The sequence below is a fragment of a genome, unplaced genomic scaffold, assembly GCF_019419815.1.
Source record: "Pyrus x bretschneideri cultivar Hongxiangsu unplaced genomic scaffold, Pyrus_bretschneideri_v1 Contig140, whole genome shotgun sequence".
Taxonomy (NCBI): Eukaryota; Viridiplantae; Streptophyta; class Magnoliopsida; order Rosales; family Rosaceae; genus Pyrus; species Pyrus x bretschneideri.
Window position 1 is genome coordinate 2,628 of NW_025999436.1, and position 20,541 is coordinate 23,168.

Sequence of the window (20,541 nt, forward strand, 5' to 3'; positions counted from 1 at the left end):
AAAATTTTCAAGTTGGGTATGAAAAGAAGATTATTGAGTGTAAATAAAATTTATTTTCTATGAAACTCTGAATAATAAACGATACATCTGTCAAAAAAAAAAAAAAAAAGCTAAATAACATTATACAAATAAAAGCCAATTTTTTTTCTTTTTTTGCTAACATGTATAATATATTAGCATTTAGCAACTTCTTTCAGATAGAATACAAGCAGCTATGTGAACAAAAAAAATTTATAGGCATCCAAAAGAGTGCTAAAGTCTTTGTCATCAAAGTGTTGTAGTATCTTGTAAACGAAAGCTTCTTGTTTCGAATTCACCTCCATTTGGACCAACATAATCATAGCTTCCTTTGCTATTGAAGTCAAAATGTATGGAACCCCCCTCAACCTTAAGCTTTGTATCTTTATTTTCTTCTCTTATTCCATGTTCATAAATCTGAAAAGTTGATCCATTGTTCTTATAAGCATCATTCATAATCTCTGCTGTGTTTCCTCTTCGATCTTGTTCGCTCATATTCTCCAGAAAATTCGATAGAGCCAAATTGAAATCCGTTAATTGTGCTCTTGTTGCTTCTATATTATGGGACCCTTTTACGTCGAGGGTGAGACCCTTTTGGGCCTTCTCCAATATAGCTTGCAAGTACTTCTCTTGAGCTTCAATTCTCATCTGCAACTTCTTTTGAACCTATTTTAAAAGGTAGCAACAATGATCAGAAGATGGGCCATATGAATGTTGAGGTTCTATCCAAAACGAAATAGAAAGGGGCAGTGGCCCTCCTTAGAAGCCACTGCAAGGTTTATTAAGCCTTCGATGTGGGATTCGCCTTTCACATCGTCACAAGTAAAGGCTAGAAGATTATTTGGACACTAGGTTCGGGTTTAGGTAAATAATAGCAAAGCAACATACCACAAGCTGCTCTTGCAATCTGTTTTGTACTTCAATCTGACACTTGAGAGCCTCCGACAATGGAATGGTTCTAGTTTCAGTATATTACCGTTAGTATCCAAGCGCTCGAAACAATCGAAACAGAAAATATGTGATCATTAACTAGCTTAAGCATCTTTTGTGAATGGTTGAACTTTAAACAAATAAAATGTAAAAGAACAAAGACAAAAGCAAGTAAATTTTCAGAGTGATCTGAAAGACATGGATGGCAACAACGGTATCCAGAGCACTACAAGAGGAGGACTATACGAAATGCACAAACAGGAATGCAATTTTAATAGCAGTTAAGTACTGGCAAACCAAGCTGTAATCAAAGCGGAACCGAGAAGTGCTGGTTTCACGTACCCTTGTTCGGTTTTCGCACCTCCTGATGATGTGATGCCAGAACTTGTGGAATGAAGATTACTGAAATGTACATATGAATCCCCTAGAATTTTAAAATACAAAGGCATTAGTAGATTATGAATTCTTCATATCAGTTACTTTTAGGCATTTGTTTCCACTAGTTCACCGTTATTCTTTCGGGTTTGTTCTTCGATGGAGTTCTGTTTCCGAGCATGCTGTCGAAGCCTATACTTCTGTGAATTGACGAGTTTAGCAAAGTGAGAGTGACTGAAGATGTGTGTTAAATTGAACAAAATAAAACAAATAAAGAATCAGCAAAGAATACCTGCAAATGGCTTTTCAAATGGTACGAAGTTAATCCCTTCAATCCCATGAGTGTCAGGAGACTCAGGACAGACTTTGGAGTTGCTTCTGAAAACAGAGATCCTCTCCAAAATTAAACTAACTGGATTAATAACAGAATTAGAAGGTTTCGGTTTGGTAACCAAACCGAAAATGCCAAATAAAAAACCAAACTGAAATTTTGGTTAACTAAAAAATAAAACCGAAATCGAACTGAAATTTACAAAATGACACACATTAATTGAGAAACGGTCCAAAAAAATGGATTGGGCTTTGTTTATTAGGCCAGATTTTTCGGGCTTACTCATATTAACGTCGAAAGATAGTCATCGGACATATTTCAAAGAAGTGTACTATTCCTAATACTAGCATATAAATTGTATTTATATAACTATATCGTTTTCTCCCAAACAAAAATGTAAATACACATTTTTTTTACATCTATAGAACGGGGTTTTTGTGAGTTATAGAGAGAGAGAAAAAAAAAAAAAAAAAGTCTCCAATTTACATCTCCTCCGTTAACTCCACATTCACATCTTTTGAAGATGCAAAATGAGAAGTAAATATGCTTTTATATCTCATATTTGGATCTGTCCACTAGAGATGCCGGTGTCCTTTTACAACTCTATATTTTTTTCTTCTTAATTGTCTCTAAAATGAGGCCAAGACGGGAGGGGATTGTTCAAACTCTGGGCACGGAGAAGGGGAATACTCGAATTCTTGACTAAGTTCAAAGCTCACGCCAATTCCAAGAATTCAAATAATTTTCAAGTGAATTTTTGCAAATTTTGATTGTTTATTTGTTTCTTTTCTTTGGAATGGAGGCCAAATCGGAGGGGAATGTTTTAAACTCTTTGCTCGGGTGTGGGATCAATGCTTAGTACTAGTAAAACTAAACATTTCATTATTCATTTTACTTAGTTGTGAAATGATTGTCACAACTAATAATGACTGATTAAGCGTTTGAATGTTTCTTTGTGTACATAAGATACAATCAATATGTGAATTCCACATGTACGAAAATCGAAAGAGTTCATTTTCTACATTGTTTCTTTCGGTTACCTGCCAGTGTCTCCACATTAGTTAAAGCCCTGCAATGAGCTAAGCTATTCAATCGAATCTGGCTTCAGTCCAATGACTACAGCTAATTAACCAACTTAGTTGTTGAAAATGGATTTGGATCCTCGCCGGATTCCCTCCACAACGAACATGGACCGTGGATAAAAAATCGTGCGGTCACAATTTTATCCTTTTTTATATTTTTCACGCAAAACGATGCTGCTTTACTTTTAAAACTATAAAAAGCATTTAATTAGGACCGCACGATTTTTTATCAACGGTCCGTGTTCGTTGATCCTTAGAATCCCCAGGGAAGGAATCCGGCAAGAAACCAAATCCGTTGAAAACATCGCAAATATATATTACCTCATAAATATATATTTGTTATTTTGTGGAAGGAGAAAGAGATTAATTAATGACCTATAGAAGCCATCGATCTGCATTGCATAAGATTTGTTTTCGGTATTTCAACCTACCAAGTAGTCCCTTTTTAAAATAATCTTCACCGTTTGATTTCATATATCAATCTTTACTATTCATTTTCCATACAAGTGGTCTTCCGAATGCGCCATGTGCAAAGCACCCTCTATTTAGGGCCATACTTTTTAAATGGATTGGACAGAGTCCTCGGCACAATCAGTTCAGTCGCTGACAACCCTAGAGTAATGGATCTCCTTATAGTCATTGAGTGTCGATCATCGTAACTATCATATAATGTTTGTGGATAATGTCTTTGAAAACCCTCAACATACTTCACTTGTCCCATTAGAGTCATTTATGGATTTAAAAGGTCTGCTGCATGTGTTTATGGTAAGCGAGTTCCCTGCGAAAGTTGCACTAGTTTTTCTTATTTTTTTGTTTTAAGTATTTTGATTTCATCGTATTGCATGTGTGCTAAACCATATATATATATATATATATATATATATATATGTATTTTAATTTTTTAAACCTAAACTCTTCTATCAAAAGATTGTAAGGCCTTCTATAGTGCGTTGGAGAATTGAGAGTGATATCAATAATATAGGAATCAAACTCCTATAGTGGGTCAGAAAATTTGAGTGCAATGAGAGTGATTCTTATTTTTGAGTTGAATATATTAAACTTATGAGTGTGATACTAAACAATAAATTACAAGAAAGAAAAGAAGTGACCAATCATAGAACTTAACTAGAAAAATTACCCGCGCTCTATTGCGGGTTTTCAAACTATCAGACACTCTCAAAAACAAAAATAACAGAGATCAAATGTATGCATTAGATTATGTAAAACCTCAAGACATATGTACGTATGCACTGAACACGCAAACAATAGCAGAACATGACCTAATTGCTTTGATAGGATGTAAAGTAAATACAATATGGAAAGGACACCAAATAATAGATCTTGGTATGCCTCTGCTATTGTATATTTGTATTACTGGCAATATGAAGGCAGCATAATACTGGCAAGTTGCAACACATGTAATGTAATACATAAGACACAGACATCACCTAATTGCTATGATAGGAGATGAATAGTACAGAAACAATAGAAAAGTGCCACTAACTGAGGGTGGATGTGCTCTCCTTTTTACTCTAGGATGGGCTTTTACACACCACTGATTCACAGTAATGGGTAACAAAAGAAAAACAGACAAATACTTAAATGTGTTATACCACCATTCTTGCCAATAGAGTAGCTTCAATTCTTCTAATCTCGATAGGGTGTGAGATCAATGTCGAAAGGTTGCTTCCCTTGCTTACCCTCTAAGACAACAAAGCAGATTATTCAGGTCAATATCCAGCAATAAAATGAAAAATCATATTCTTGGGAACGAAAAAATCAAAACAGAAAATTATTCTTGTTCTTTATTTTTCACTCTAGCCTTGTGAGAAGCGAGGGGAGGTTTTTGGGATGATAGACTATAACATATAAAATATGTCTAAATAAATAACTCTGAATTGTTTGAAAAGTAATAAAAATAATAGTATTCATAGTACAACTAACACTACATTTCCATTGTTAATGTAATGGCCATATATTTGACTCTCCAAGTAACCAAGATGTTATGCTTTCCATGTTCATGGAATTCTCAAGTAGTTTTTCAACACCTAACTTAAAAATGATCATAAATGTAAGTGTCCGCATTACGGAAGTAAGGGGACTTACAGCAATTGCTATGAGCTCTACTACCTTATTATGGAAGTAAGGGACTTAGGCCATCTCCAACCGAAAGGTCCAAAGGGCCGAAAATAACCCGAAAACCGTCTCCAACCTAGAGCCAGGTCAAAGGGCTCATGGACCCCACTAGACAAAAAAGGGCCAAAGGGCCAATTGGCTGGCCTAAAGGAACCAGCCATCCAGCCCTGAGCCAGGCCACATATTCAAAACCAATGGCTAGCTGACGTCAGCGTGATGCCAGCTAGCAACGACTAGCTAACGTCATGCTCACATAAGTTACAATTGGATTTAATTTTTTCTTTTTTTTTGGGGCCAAAATTTTCTAAATAATATTTAATTATGGGTTTAGGTTTTTTGGGGCTAGAAAGGTGATTTGGTCAAAGTTGGGGTGTTCATTTTATAAGCATGTTTCCTTGCTCATTCATCTCCCATGGCTGATGTGGGAAAATTATAATGGATGTAGTTGTAGTTCCTTTCATAAGCATTTTCATTTCACAATTTATTTTAAATATTTAATTATATTACATTTAGTTTGTTGTAGTTGTTTTTTAAACTTAAGTTGTAGTTTTTAAATTTAAATAATAAATTATGTTTGACTCTATAGCCCTTTGACCCTCGGTTGTAGATGATTTTTTATCAGAGGCCTATGTTTGGCCTATGGCCCTCTGGTCCCTTGGTTAGAGACGGTAAGAAATATGCCATGCACTGTTCATTCCCTCTGGTTGGAGATGGGCTTGCATCAATTGCTATGAGCTCTACCAGGAGTCCCTCCAAGTGGCGCAAGGGCTAAAATTATAAATAAGTAATTTAAACAATTTAACTTAATAAAATATTGTAATTTAAACAATGCCTATATATTCATATATCCCAAAAGAGGAATGAACTTCCAGAAAACAAGCGCATGAAAATAAACGACATTACTCACCCATTGAGTTGGACCATCAAACTGGAGCGTTAGAAGGATCATCATGTACCTATGAAACCCAAGGGAAAATCTTAGGAACCCCAAAGTTTGTGTGCAAGCGTGAATAAGTATGCGTGTATGAATCTGTTCATAGTGAAGAAAACCACCTTAAGAAATATTTGCATCTGCAACTTCATATGGCCATAAAATGAAAAGAACCGCATACAATAACAAACTCCACCTGCACCACAAAAGGAATATGATCTTCCTCCCAACGTATTTGCAGTTGTTACTGTATCATCTGCAGATAGCATACATAAGCATTGATTATATAATTCTAAAGAAAAAAAACTCTTATTCGATAATGCACCAAATCCTTTCCAAAAACCAAAGGGGTGCCATATTCCTAGATTAACAGAGCATCTTTCTTTGTTCCAAAACAAATTGCAATTTGACTTTGGTAAAATAGAAAGATTACCAGATAGGTCGGGCCTAATCTCGACTACGTTCCACTATTCAAGCTTTTTACTGTCCTTTTAGTTCTATCTCTCTACATGGGAGACACAATAAGACAGTAAAAACAAAAGTTAGTGATAGCTATTACATAGTGAAAGAAAATAAGACATTCACATAGTGATAGCTATTTACTGTCCTTTCTCACCATAACCTCGACTCTATTCCATTATTCGAGCATTCTACTGTCCTTTTAGTTCTACCATATGTGAATATCTTCATACATGTCAGCATATATATATATATATGTATATGTATATACAGAATTCCGAAAGCAATGAGAGAAATATACCTTTGGGGCGTCCATGCCAGAATGGTGAGTGAGGGATCTAAGATGTTTGAGAGCAAGAATTTTTGAGCAATTTGTGCAAAAAAGTTGAAGAGCTTCGAACTGAGTGAGAGACATAAAGAGAGTGGAGTGAGTCAACCTAGGCTAAAATAAAGAGGATGAACTCCAGAAAGTAGAAAATGTTGTTGTTCAACCAAACTCAAAAGTAAAGAAACCATTTTTAAATTTGAGTCAGAGTATACAACAAACCTACCTTCACATTATTTCATACCCATCCCTCTCAGTTTGACCGAAAGGAAGGCATGATTTCAGGAGGAAAACCGGGAACTTGACAACTGTAACACAAACCCCGCACCACCCCCCCCCCCTCCCCCCCAACTTTTTCTCTTTCGCACCAGCTCCCTCTTTCTGTCTCTGCCATCTTTGCTTCCCCAGTCCTCCCTCTCTCTTCCTCTCTCTGCCTGTCTTTCCCTCACCGAATATCAGACCATCCCGGAATTCCAACGACAGAATCGAAGATCTGCACGAACTCACTCCATCAACCCCATCCCGTCCCAAACGAAACTGACAAATTGCCACTTAAAATTTCAATCCCAGCCGTGCGATCTCAACTGTAGATGGGTATTTCCGACGTTTGACACCTAAAAGGCCCGGCCTCACTTAGCACGGACCAAAGCCCATCAAACACCTGATGTACGGCCCAAATACAACAAACCCAAGCGGACCTCCTTTGAATTTTTTAATTATTTTAAAACCTAGTGGCTTTAGAATAGAGTAATTGCAACATTGTAATTAAATCAAAATCGAAGCCCATTTCAATACGCAAGATGAATAGTGCCAATTGAACTTCCAACTTTAGAATAGACTAGAAAATGTGTCAGCGCCTTGCTGGGGGTGCTGAATGTATTATCCACGATAGTCATGAATAATTTTCACACAAAGTAACCAAAAAGACTACATAGTAACTAAGAACCAATGAAGTGTAACTTTGCTTGCTATGTATGGATATGCATGCTATAAGAAACCATTCATTTGTAGATCATATTGCGCCATCAGTATTATACTCATCGTTTCAAGTAATCAACCTACTACATAGAGGAAAACATAGAAAAGGGAAAGTAGAAAAATAGAAGACATAATACTTGAGCATCAGACATGAATAATTAGTTTTTGAAAAAATTGCTAAACTACCTTACAAATTCGATCGTTAAACGTTATACTGTGACCCGAGATAAAGTATATAGTTCATTCACAAATCAAAACGAAGTGCTATCAAAGGAAAATGATTGACATAGAAAAAGCAAAACTGAATTGGCAACCCATATCTTTTATTGGTATCTAAATGAATAATTTAGAATGGTACAAACCCGACTCTAGCTCATCTGGTTCCTCTCTCATTCGTAGCTATGTATTTGAAAGGCTGAGTAGCCAAGTTTGGAGAAGTCGTCAAATAATCACTATTTGAAGATCGAGAATAACCAACATTCACATTGCACAACATTCTATAGAAAAAAGGGACAAATTAACATATTTAAAATAAGTATTAAGATGCAAACATTCTCAAGATAAATTAAGCAAAAAAACGAAACGAATCTAATGACAATACAAAAATTAAAGGAATTAAAGAAAAGTTAACACTTAAATATTTCAAATTGGTGAATAATCAACCAGACAGTCAGTCTCAATGATCTAGCAATACCAGGGACATCATACGGAAATTCAGGTAAATCCCGTAAACTCTCAACTCCTCAATTCCATCGTTCTCCCACCATTTTTTCTAATTCACCTCTCTTTGAGCTTTTATATTGCAAATTTATATACAGCAAATTGAGATGTTCATTCCAAATCATACTTACATAAGCAAAAAAGAAAAAACTAAACTCACACCACATGAATTAATTAGTAACCTATCAAAGAAAAATTCTTGGAGACCAGAACAAACCCAATTGAATTTTCATGCGAGTAATTGTAATTGAAAAAAAAAAAACATATATTTAAGTGCCCAAAATTTGAGCTTTATATCATTTCTGTTCTTTTTAACACAAACATTTTGGCGGTCGTTAAGTAGTTTTTGTGACTTTCGATCAATAGTTGTATTCACGTAAAGAAAAAAAAAAGTAAAATAGCCGAACACAAATGAAAGAAAGATGCGGATCAAATTATCAAGAAATCTAAGTTAGAGTTGTTAAAATTCACTTTTATCTATACAATTCAAACTTCCACACATTTATTCGTACACTTTGCCAATTGTCAGACACTGCTAATGGCCAATATAGCAAGATAATGAATTCTGTGTACGAAAAAAATGATATGCAACTTCAGCTTACCATGCCAAAGAAGCTCCATAAGAGTAGTAGTTTCCTTCTTACTTCATGCATCAAAAGCATTGCAACTGTAGATCCTGAAAATTATAAAAATCCATCCAATCAAGAGACAATGTAATAGCTGTGGGAAGGTGAATATGCAACCAAGAATCTAAGGTATACCTGACAAATTTGTGATTTCATTAAAATTTCACACAAAAAAAAATATCAAATTTTGATTCAAGCAAAACAATCTCATATATTACAGATCGGACCAACAAAAAAAAAAAAAAAAAAAAGAATCCATTAACATGATTTTCAACCTAACTATAAAGAGGAGCTTTATAACATCAACATGCCAAAACAACCAAGCCCAAAAACTTAACAAACTAATTTTTCTAAATCAATAATAGCATACATACTATAAAATTATCAATCAATAATTCACAAATCGTTAAGGGTTAAACAAATAGATGAAGATTGAAAATTTACTCACACATCTAATATATCCTTGCATTTCTATTTGAATTCAGAGTACGTGGAAATCACATCAACAAATCAAGGCCCTAAATTTTTATCATCCTGAACTGGAAAAATCTGTCAAATCTAAAATTTTTCGTCACATCAAAATAATTACAAATTAAACCCCCTATTCTCTTTAGCTGATAATCAAAACCAAATTAGTAAATTACTCACCTAAAAGCCTTTTCTTCAACGAAAATGCAGAAGGCAAGCCTGAGTCCCTAATAATCCAAAATCATGTCAAATGGAGGAAAATGATATATCAGAATCGAATACTCATATTAGAGAAAACTAAGATGCAATGGAATATAGACAAATCTAATCCAAGAATGCAACCAAAACCCTTACTTTCTAAGAGAAATTGGGATAGAACATATTAGAGAGAAAGCAAGAGGAAAGATATACCTGGTTCTGGTTGGAATTGCTGGCGATGAATGTTTGGAGAGAAAAGCTTTACCTTTCACTCGCTTTTGATTCCTGTAGTCACAACAGGCACATCGCTTGTGATAGTTTCCGAAGGGAATTCCGAATTCAAAATTCAACAATCTAAACCATAATTAACTCACAATTTAGTTCCATCAACATGATAGACATATCAAACTGTCAATAGACTAACAAAAGTAAACATAAACCCTCCATAGAAATAGCCCAATAGTAGGTTTATGTAGTTGGACTGTGTTGAACTAAGATAAAATTCAAGTGATCAAAGCTAATCCAGAGCTTTCTCCGCTCCCAAACACAGCAAGAATCAGAATGTGCATCGTCAATTTCAAGAAGTTCACAGAAAGAGAGAAAGGAAGGGATCAAGTATTACAAACCTCAGATCGACTGGCCTCGATCCTCTGGATTCCCTTATTATCGTAGCAGAAATCGACAAACTGCATAACCAAAACCAAAATATTTAAATTTAAATTTAAAGAAAAAATGCAGTAGAATTGTATAATGAGAAATTCTCGAACGTGGATAAATTAATCTTGCGGGATGCGATCAGTCGCATTGGGCTGGCAGCCGGCCACAAGAGTACCTCAAGAGGAAACAAATCAAACACACTGCATTAGCAATTTGATTTACGAAGCAGAATGACATATAATCCATAGATTATCAAATCATTATACTGTGACTTATTTACTACTGGTTCTCTGCAATTAAGCTTTTAAATGCAACTTAAGAATATATCGACCCAAAAAATCCCCAAGAACCCCAAACAAAACAACTAAACATGCCAATCCTAAGTATGATCAACAGTTAATCACACACCTAAACACGCTTGTCTACACAGTGGCTCTTATTTAAGTTATAATACGCATGAGTAAACCCTAAAAAACAAAAATCAAAGTTACAAACTTTCAGTACAAAACAATCCAGCATGAATTTATACCACACATTTTGGCATAAAAGAAAAGAAAAATCACAACTATTTAAAATTAATTCATCAAAAGCACACAAATTCAGAGAGAATAGAGAGAGAGAGAGAGAGAGAGAGAGAGAGAGAGAGAGAGATTACTCGGATAATTCTTTGAAGTAAGGGACGCATGAGATCATAGCACTCTTAATCTGGGATTGGATATCGTGTGCCTCCTTCAGAGGCCTCTTGCAATCTTGCGCATCCTCCACCATTACCTCTCTCTCTCTCACATGAGAGCATAGCACTCTTAATCTGAGACTGGATATCGTGCGCCTCCTTCAGATGGCTCTTGCTATCTTGCGCATCCTCCCTCCCTCCCTAAAACCAGAGACTCTTTGTCAGCAAATCCCATAGATTCAGAAATCTAACCCCGAAAACCGTAATCCAGAACCGGCATGAATCACTTCCACAGAAACACACCAAAACCGGAGACTCTTTGTCCGCAAATCCCATAGATTCACAAATCTAACCCCGAAAACCGTAACCCAGAACCGGCATGAATCACTTCCACAGAAACACACCGATCATAGTAATTTACTGATCAATTATACCAGTGCATTCATCAAATAAGCATTTCCAAAATACACACTTAGCGGATAAACATAACCTAATAAGGCACAAATTCACTCGGATAGAGAAAATCATGTTCCACAACCTACGAAGACAAAGTGGCAAATGAGAGATCGTTTGAGGGATTTGAGACTGAGCTTCTTCCGTAAACAACATACCTAGAATTCCCCAAGTTTTCAAATGGAAATTAAACATTTAAATAGCTCATAGTAATTTAACAAATTCTTTTACTAGTGGAGTAAATAATTTGTAACCACCTGTTTCCTGGTGGGAAAAATAAAAAATTCAATTTTAAAAAAGAAATGTACTTTTTAGTTCAATTTCCACAGCCATAGTAATTTATCTTGACCAAAATTAAGATTAACCCAACATCCAATCAATTGCAACTAAACAACTTATAGTAACTACAAGAATGCTCGCGCTTTGCTGCGGGTTTTCAAACCATGAATAATCTTCACATCACAATAATTAACCACAATCCTCTGTTTTTCTAAGTGCAAATAGAAAAACGGAATCAAAGTATTCAACCCAAAATCTTCACATTAGCTCAAAAACTATATTGTTTCTAGAGCTTTCCAATTTTCCAGCACTGAACGACAAACATAATAGCACTAAAATATATAATTGAAAAAGAAAATAACAATTCCAAGAAACTAAATGTGAAGTTCGGCAGATCTGCACAGTAACACAAACCCATTACTTGAAATTAAGAGCATTGCGGCTCACCTAGAAAGCACCCATTTTCCGATAAGGGAGAGAAAGGTTGCTGTTCTGGCTACTGAGTGCTTCTGGCTCCAAAGCAGTTTATCTTCCAGAACTTTATAAGAGCAAATCACCCTTTCAAAGCCACTGTAAATCGCCAGTTTACATCATTTTGCTTGCCTAAAAAATGCAAACAAAAAATGAAAAAAAAATAGAAAGTATGATTCAAACATGTTTACAATTACAAACACTTTACAATGCATGTAAAAATTAAACGTTCTCAAGCATCCACGTCTCCGATTCGAGGCTAAAACCTAATTCCACAAAAGAAATCAACAATTTTGATCAAAACAGAAAAACCAACAGATCCAAAAGCCCACAATACAATTATACATATCCTTAGCTTCCATGGAAATCAACAATTCCATATAAGTATACAAAAGATTTTCTTACACCTAATTTCGCAGCTTAGAGAGCAATAGTTATACTAAAACAACAATTAATTAAAACCATTGAAGGGGAAAAATGCAAAAGTTGATAAAAACTTAGAATTCAGCAAAGATTGTGTTCCCAATCTAAATACATTATAAACTCTAGCATAGAATAAAACCCAGGTCTCCTTTAAGCACTAAAGCTCAATTCATGTGGATTTTGGGGAAAAAAATGTCCAAAACTTAACAATCCAGATTAGGGGAAACAATTAAATTGTAAAATTAACAACAACTAAACAAATTAACGAACTGAAAACCCACAAAAAAAAAACCCAAAAAAAAGAAAAAGCAACAGACCTTAAAACAAAGAACAAATAGACAAAACAGAAAGTGAATCCCCAAAATAAGAGAAAATGAAACAAATAAGGAAATAAAGAGAGAGATGAATCCCCCAAAACCGGACCTAATGTACTAAAAAAATTTGAAAATCTAATCTAATATTAAAGAATCTTGTATTAAACCTCAAAGACACCTCCACCTTCTAACTGAAAAGCTTAGTCAACATACCACCTCCTAATATAAACACTTGCTTATAAATATGACTCATAAATAGTTTTGATCTTAAACAAAAGAATGGATGCATCCCTTCCCTTTTTTTTTTGGTCTGAACGTATACTTTCCCTTTAAAGGTTGCACTGTCCTAGAAGTAAACTCATTATGATGAAAGTAAATTATTTCACATCAAACAATTGTAGCCTCTAATAGTTCAGCACAAACATAAAATTATCATGATTCATACTTTTGCGCCGATATGAAATTTTATAAACTGGACAAAAGGAACCCGATTTCATTGACTTCACAGTGCAAGTGCTGTAAAAAAATAAGCAAACGCTGGCAATATGATCACACACATTCCAAGTATTAATACATCCAACTGCAAAACAGATGGCAATATGATCAACCACATTCCAAGTATTAATACATCTAACAATGAAGGTAGAGATTAATTGCAGAAGAGATGATTGCAATTGAGTGAATCCGTAGAACTCAGTAGACTCAAACTGCAAAACAGATGGGGAAAAATCAAACCCATTAACATAGTGGAGAGAAATTTTAAATCTTTAAATGAATTCTAGACAAAATCAAGTAAAGGAATTAAATGTTGCAGATTATATGACACGCCCCGACCCTGATATTCCTTGAATACCAGGATAGGCACGTGCTGGCCAACACCCGAGGGTGACGAAAGCCAATTATTGAGTGCAAATGCTGAAAACAAGGGTAAATAAGGTTTTTAAATATAAAAGAATAATGAATATGCAAATAAGGACCGTGTTCAGAGCACACCTCTAATCTAGAACACTAGAAGAAAATAATATAAAATTGAATGAAACAAAGGAGTGGGTCCTACACCAAGAGGACTCGAAGATGCCGATGCGGAAGTGCCTGGACGTCGGGATTGTATGCCTTGATTCTAAGTCCTGAAGGGGGCGCAAAACAAACATGAGTGGACCAAGTTGATATATATATAATAAAATAGTTATCAACATACTAACCCCCAGGTTTTATGAAAACACAAATATAATGATAAACATAGGTTTTCCGAAACCTAGCATGTTGTGCAATGTCTTAAATCATAATTCGCATAAAATAGTAATCACTAGTGAATGTCCGATATAACACTTCAGGCTCCATGCCAGCTCCCCGTCTCTGAGCAGACAGTCAGAGGAAAATGCACTTCAGGCCCCTTGCTGGCTCCCCGTCTCTGAGCAGACAGTCAGAGAAAAACACACTCCAGGCCCTATGCCAACACCAAACCGTTGCCCGGGACGGATCGGATCTATCCCTACGTCCCGTAGCGGAAAGGACCACTAGGTAAGTATAAAACCAGTGAACATATATATATTGAAAATCAACTTCATAGTATAAAGTCATCCATCATCTATACTATAAAGAAGTGTTCTAAACATGTTCTAAATATCATATCGTCATCCATCAGATATTCTATAAGAACATGGGTTATAGACTCTTTGCTATGAAGATTACAAGGAATGCCTCTCCAAGATCGTTTGACAAATTCACAAAGCTCCTCGTTCGCACGAGCTTAAAAGGTGACAACAAACGCTCATTGCCTGCAGAAGCTGAAACTGCAAATGGCACAAAAAGCTCTTTGCCTGCACGAGCTGAAACTACAAATGGCACCAAAAACTCCTTGTCCGCACGAGCGTAAAAGGCGATAACAAATGCTCATGGCCCGTAAGAGCATAAACTGTGCACGACAAAATCATCATCAAAATCATCACCATTAAAACCATCAAAAGCAGTCCATCGCTCATTTGAACTACGTTATGACTTGATCCCTCCTCAACCTATGGTATGTAGGCAACTTGAAACTTCAAAACTTCAAGTACAGTTGCATCATTAACAAAAAAACACAAACACTTCCAAGAATAAATAGCAAATTCAAAATATGAATACTTTATTTCTTTAAAAGAAGAATTTGGCTACAAAGCCTTATTGCCCCAAAAAAAAAAAAAAAAAAAAGAAAAAAAATAAGGGGCTTGTACAAAAAATGGAAGACACCATTTGAAAGCTGTGTCCCTACAAATACGGCGATGATCTTCAAGCAAGCCTTCCAAAGTCTTCAAAGCCTCCACATTGATGCGAGACAAGGTGGGCACTTCCATGGCCGCACATTTCCCTTGCTCTAGGCGTAAAATCTCCTCTTGATGCTGAGAATATGCAGCTTCCTGCTTTGAGAGAACACCTTGAAGTCGTGATGCTTCCATCTCCTATCCCACTTCCGCACGGACCACATCGTGGTCTACAGTATGAATGACAGCAACAACTTCTACAAAACCCCGTTGCAATCTTTTGCACATCACCACACGGCAACGTCACCACTGAGGAAAGTTGTGACCAAAAAGCACTACATAGCATAAACTCGCTGCAGTCTTTTGCACAACCCTACATGGTAAAAGTGACGCAGAAATGGAGTGTCATTTAAAGTGGATGCCAGCTGTAAATGGCCCTTCCCTCTCCTTTTCTCTCCCACAACTGTCTCTTTTCCCCTCTCTCCTTCTGCCATCTGGTAGCTTCTTCTTCTTCTTCCTTTTTTTTTTCTTATTCATTATAACTCCAAATTACATTCTGTTTGCGCCCACGCGTTCGTATAGACCAGTACGACCCAAATATGCAAAGAAATCTGAAAAAATCATGAAAGGATGAAATATGTCCACGAACAATCCCGTTTAATACAATAGGGCCATTTTCATCTTTTTCACTTATCGATAAATTTTACGACGTAAATTATAATAATTTCCAGTAACAAAATTTTAAAATTTCTTAATTAAATTTTCATAACCATAAATCGATCTATTTTCGATTTTCTCCACATATTCATATATTTTTAAATTTCAGGGTATTACATTTAGGTTGCACCCTCCATAGTAACCTTGAATCTCTCCTATCTCAGGAAGAGTCACATTTGAGGCAACATGCCAGGGTAGCTTGGTTACATGATGGGGGATAAAAACACCTGTTACTTTCATCAAAAGGCTTCCAATTGCCGAAGGAAAAATAGTATCAAAGGTCTATTTGATGGTAATGGTATTTGGCAGACTAATGCTGATTCTATTTAGAAGGTAGCATGAAATTGGTACCAGGTGGAATAACCTGCAATTTAAAATCTATATACATGCTTGTCTGACTAGTTAGCAACACTCATCAACTAAGATCAAATATGTTAGTTTACTCACAGCGGAAGTGGTCAAATTAAAGCTCAGTTTACTAAAATGCTCTTACTTAACTAAGATATATTTCAGCGCACACTTTAACTTTGACAATCTTAGTTGCATGGATTTATCTCTTTGCAAATAATGATGAACATATATCACAAGCAAAAGGTAAGATAAGTAAACCAGAAAAATGATAAAATGCACAAGATGTTTTTGGCCGGAAAAACCCACATCTGGGTTAAAAAAACCAGTGACTCTCCACTAAGTCCAATCCACTAGTGAAATCAAGATTCTTACAAAGTAACCACACAAGCTTAATTCCTAGATCCTAATCTATGGAACAACTTTACCTTTGTGCAACCTTGCCCCTTCATGAGATAGATTCCTTCGGTCTTCACGAAGTGGCAGCTCCTCTTGAGCTCTTCACCTTGTGGCATTGAAATCAATCAACTTATGCAAATGATGTTATGATGAAGTTGATGCAAATATGGATTCGATGTCTATTCAGTTTCACCAGTTAAACACTTGAAAGATGAAACTGATGCGAATCCAAAAAGAGGTTAGTTCAAAGATTTGAAATTAGAAAAACTTGACCTAAAACAAAGACCAAAATCACAAAAACAATGCTACCCTAATATGCAACGAAGTTGATTTTTAGTGAATGAGTGTGCTTTTGTGGCTAGGGTTTTCAAGTGAGAATAAAGAGGCAGCTCCAAGCTAAAAACAACTCTTATCAGAAAAATGTAAATCTCCTAGCCAAGTGAAAATAAAACCCTAGATGAAGCATTCATAGAGGGCTTTGTTTCAGACAAGAAAAGGGGCAAGAAAAGCCACATGTCATGTGCAAAAATAATCTGGAAAGATCTAGAGTTGAAAAATGCTCTTAGGGAAAAAGCTGTCAGAAAGCCCATGTGGGTTGTCTTAAAGTGTGTGCCTAGCTCGTGTGAAAGCAGCGAGAAGTTTTGACGAGTCAAAATGAACTGGAAATAATGGCATGAAATGCATATGAATGAACAAACCTTTTATGTGAGAATTTAAGTTCTTGAGATGAATATTTCCATTAGCATGATCTTAGACAAGCATTTAAACCCTAAATCTAACTAGGGCATGTGTGGTACAATTTACAACATTTGACAAGGGAAGTCAAACAATAAAACTAGACTTCACCTAGTGACGGACTATTTCTCAAATATGTTTGCATTGATTGGGAATGCGTCTTATGATGATGTCCTGAATTCAGTCCAAAATCATCTTACCCTAGAGCTGAATTGAATCTTACTAGCTCCATATTCAGATGTGGAAATCCAAGAGGCTTTGTTTCAAATGGATCCTCACACGGCATTAGGGTCGGACGGTATGCCTCACCTGTTTTTCCAAAAATTATGGGACATTGTCGGAGTGGATGTAGTATGCGCAATGAAATCCTTTTTGTCCTCAGGTAGTACTTTTCTCCAATTGAACGATACGATGGTCTCTCTTATTCCCAAAATTGCTGAGCCACAAAATATGACGCAACTTCGTCCGATTGCATTATGTTATGCGCTGTACAAAATCGGTGCTAGGGTTATAGTTAATCGCTTGAAAGGAATTATGGATTTGATTACCTTTGATCAACAAGGCGCCTTTGTGCCAGGTTGGTTATTCTCTGATAATTCCTTAGTGGCTTCAGAAGTGGGTCATTATCTTTGTAATCTCTGACAAGGTAAGCAGGGATTTTTAGCACTGAAACTCGACATGAGCAAGGTTTATGATCATGTGGAATAGGGATTCATGCGCATGATGCTTAAGCTTGGGTTTGATACGCTCCTAATCAACAGTTCTATTACAGGGTACATTACTCCCTCTCAAGGGCTAAGGCAGGGAGACCCCCATTTCTCCGTATCTATTCCTTTTATGCATTGAAGGGTTAACGAATCTTATTGCCAAATATGATCAGCTTGGTTGTATATATGGTGTGTCTATGTTGTGGGGCTCCGAGTATTACACATTTACTGTTCGCAGATGACGGTTTTTTATTTTCCCGAGCTCATTTCAGGAATGTTGGTATCTTAAACAAATTATTTGGCTTTACGAGCGGGCGTCTGGACAATGCATAAATTTCCAAAAATGTGTTGTTTCTTTCAGGTCGAATATAAGGCACGACATTCAGGACCAGTTGGCTGCTTACCTAGGTGTTAATCGGGTTAACGTCCATGACCGGTATTTGGGGCTCCCCATAGTTCTTGGGCTTAAATGTTAGGAGTGCTTTGCCCACATTAAAGATCGTCTCTGGAAGAAACTACTAGGGTAGAAGGATAAACACTTAAGCGCAGCGGGTAAGGAAATTCTCATTAAAATGGTTAGGGTGTTAGTGAGACTTCTCGGCGTATACATTGGCTTTCATGGGACAATATGTGTCGTTCGAAGAATGAGGGTGGTCTTGGCTTCCGCTTGCTTTATGAATTTAATCTTGCTTTTCTTGCTAAGCAAGGGTGGCGTCTCTTTTAAAATGCAACTTCTTTGGCATCTTGCTTGCTCAAAAGCAAATATTTTCCTCACAACACCTTCTAGACTGGGTCGCTCGAGGATGCCCCATCCGCATGCTGGAGGGGCATCCTATATGCCCATCCTATTCTGGAGCATGGTTCTTGATGGTTGGTGGGGGACGGGTGTTCTATCTGTATTTGGCATGACATATGGATTGATCTGTTAGTGTTTGTGTGATTTTGATATGTATTTCAATGGAGGACCTGTGCTAAAAACCAGGAAATGGTTGAGAGGAAGATGAAGGAATATGCTTCTACAATTTCACACTCTAAACACGCATACATTTGTTACCGTTATACATGGAAGGAAGGGAGATCCTTCACTCTCCAACACATAATACAATCTCAACCATTCATTGGTATCATCCTATAAGATGATGCCACTTGTCTTATTGTATTACTTAAGCTAGATACATCATTGAGCAACCATGTGGACTATGATCCAATGGCTCACATTCAAACTGAAATATAAAGCATGTAAATTGATCTCTGCCGTCAATCTTCAGCTAAAGGGTTACATTCCAACACTTCTTTCCAACTCTTTAGCTGATTTAACTCCAAGTAGCTCCCTTAGATACATAAATCGATTTTTAGGCAAAGCCTTAGTAAGGATATCTGCAATCTGCTCCTCTGTCCTGCAGTACACCAACTCAATTTCTCTGGCTTGAATTGCTTCTCGAATGAAGTGAAACTTCCTATTGATGTGTCTTGTCTTTTGATGAAAGACTAGATTCTTTGCCATAGCAATGGTTGATGTGTTATCACACATGATCTGAGTTCCCTCCACTTGTTCTTCTCCAAAATCTTCTAGAACAAATCTCAGCCACTTTGCTTGTGATGTAGCTTCTGCAGCACTAACATATTCTGCTTCTGCAGTAGACAATGCCACAGTGTTTTGTTTGATTAAAGCCTATGAGAACATACCAGACCCTAGTGTAAATGCATACCCTGAAGTGCTTCTCATATCATCCTCACTTCCAGCCCAGTCACTGTCACAATAACCAATTAGAGTAGTTGCTTTGCCCCTGTCGAAAATAATTCCAAGGTCAACTGTTCCCTAAATGTACCTCAGTACCCTTTTGGCTGTTCCTATATGTTTCTTGGTGGGATTGTGCATGAATCGTGCCAATAGACTTGCTACAAACATCACATCAGGTCTAGTTCCAGTTAAATATAGCAGACTTCCAACAAGCTGCCTATATTCTCCTTCATCTGCAACTTCACTTCCATCAACTTTGTTCAATTTCTCATTCATGGCAAGTGGAGTAGCAACTGGTTTGCAGTCTTTCAGACCAAACTTTTCAATTAGCTTTTGTGCATATTTCTTTTGGTGTATAAAAATACTATTCTTAGTTTGGAGCACACCCATTCCAAGGAAATGATGTAATAAACCTAAATCAGTCATCCCATAGTGTTTCATCATGTCATTTCTAAATTCTTCAAGCATTTGTGGACTGCTACCAGTATAAACAATGTCATCTACATATAAGAAGACAATAATGATACCTGAGTCATTCCTTGTCTTAACATACAAGGTTGCCTCACTTGAACTTTTCTCAAATCCTGCACTATTGAAATATGCATTAATCTCATCATACCAGGCCCTTGGTGCTTGTTTCAAACCATATAGAGCCTTGTTCAGCTTGTACACCTTTGTTTCTTCATTTTCTTTCACAAAACCTTGAGGTTGCTCAACATACACTTCTTCTTTTAGTACTCTATTGAGAAATGCAGCCTTCACATCTAATTGATACAAGCTCCATTTCTTCTGTGCAGCAAGGGCAAT

General features: G+C 36.4%; 1 protein-coding gene and 1 long non-coding RNA gene across 2 annotated transcripts; both read right to left on the reverse strand.

The window, feature by feature from the left end:
- Positions 1–267: 267 nt before the first annotated feature.
- LOC108868664 (myb family transcription factor PHL11-like) lies at positions 268–11,243 on the reverse strand. Its single transcript, XM_048580065.1, has 7 exons — positions 11,211–11,243; positions 11,006–11,108; positions 1,616–1,701; positions 1,457–1,523; positions 1,291–1,372; positions 907–976; positions 268–684 (listed from the first exon to the last, which is right to left on the reverse strand). The coding sequence occupies exons 1-7, from the start codon at positions 11,241–11,243 to the stop codon at positions 268–270; spliced, it is 858 nt and encodes a 285-aa protein (XP_048436022.1).
- Positions 11,244–11,828: 585 nt separating this feature from the next.
- LOC103931658 lies at positions 11,829–13,617 on the reverse strand. The gene is made up of 2 exons (XR_007256749.1): positions 13,405–13,617; positions 11,829–12,242 (listed from the first exon to the last, which is right to left on the reverse strand). It is a non-coding gene; the product is annotated as an uncharacterized LOC103931658 (long non-coding RNA).
- Positions 13,618–20,541: the final 6,924 nt, after the last annotated feature.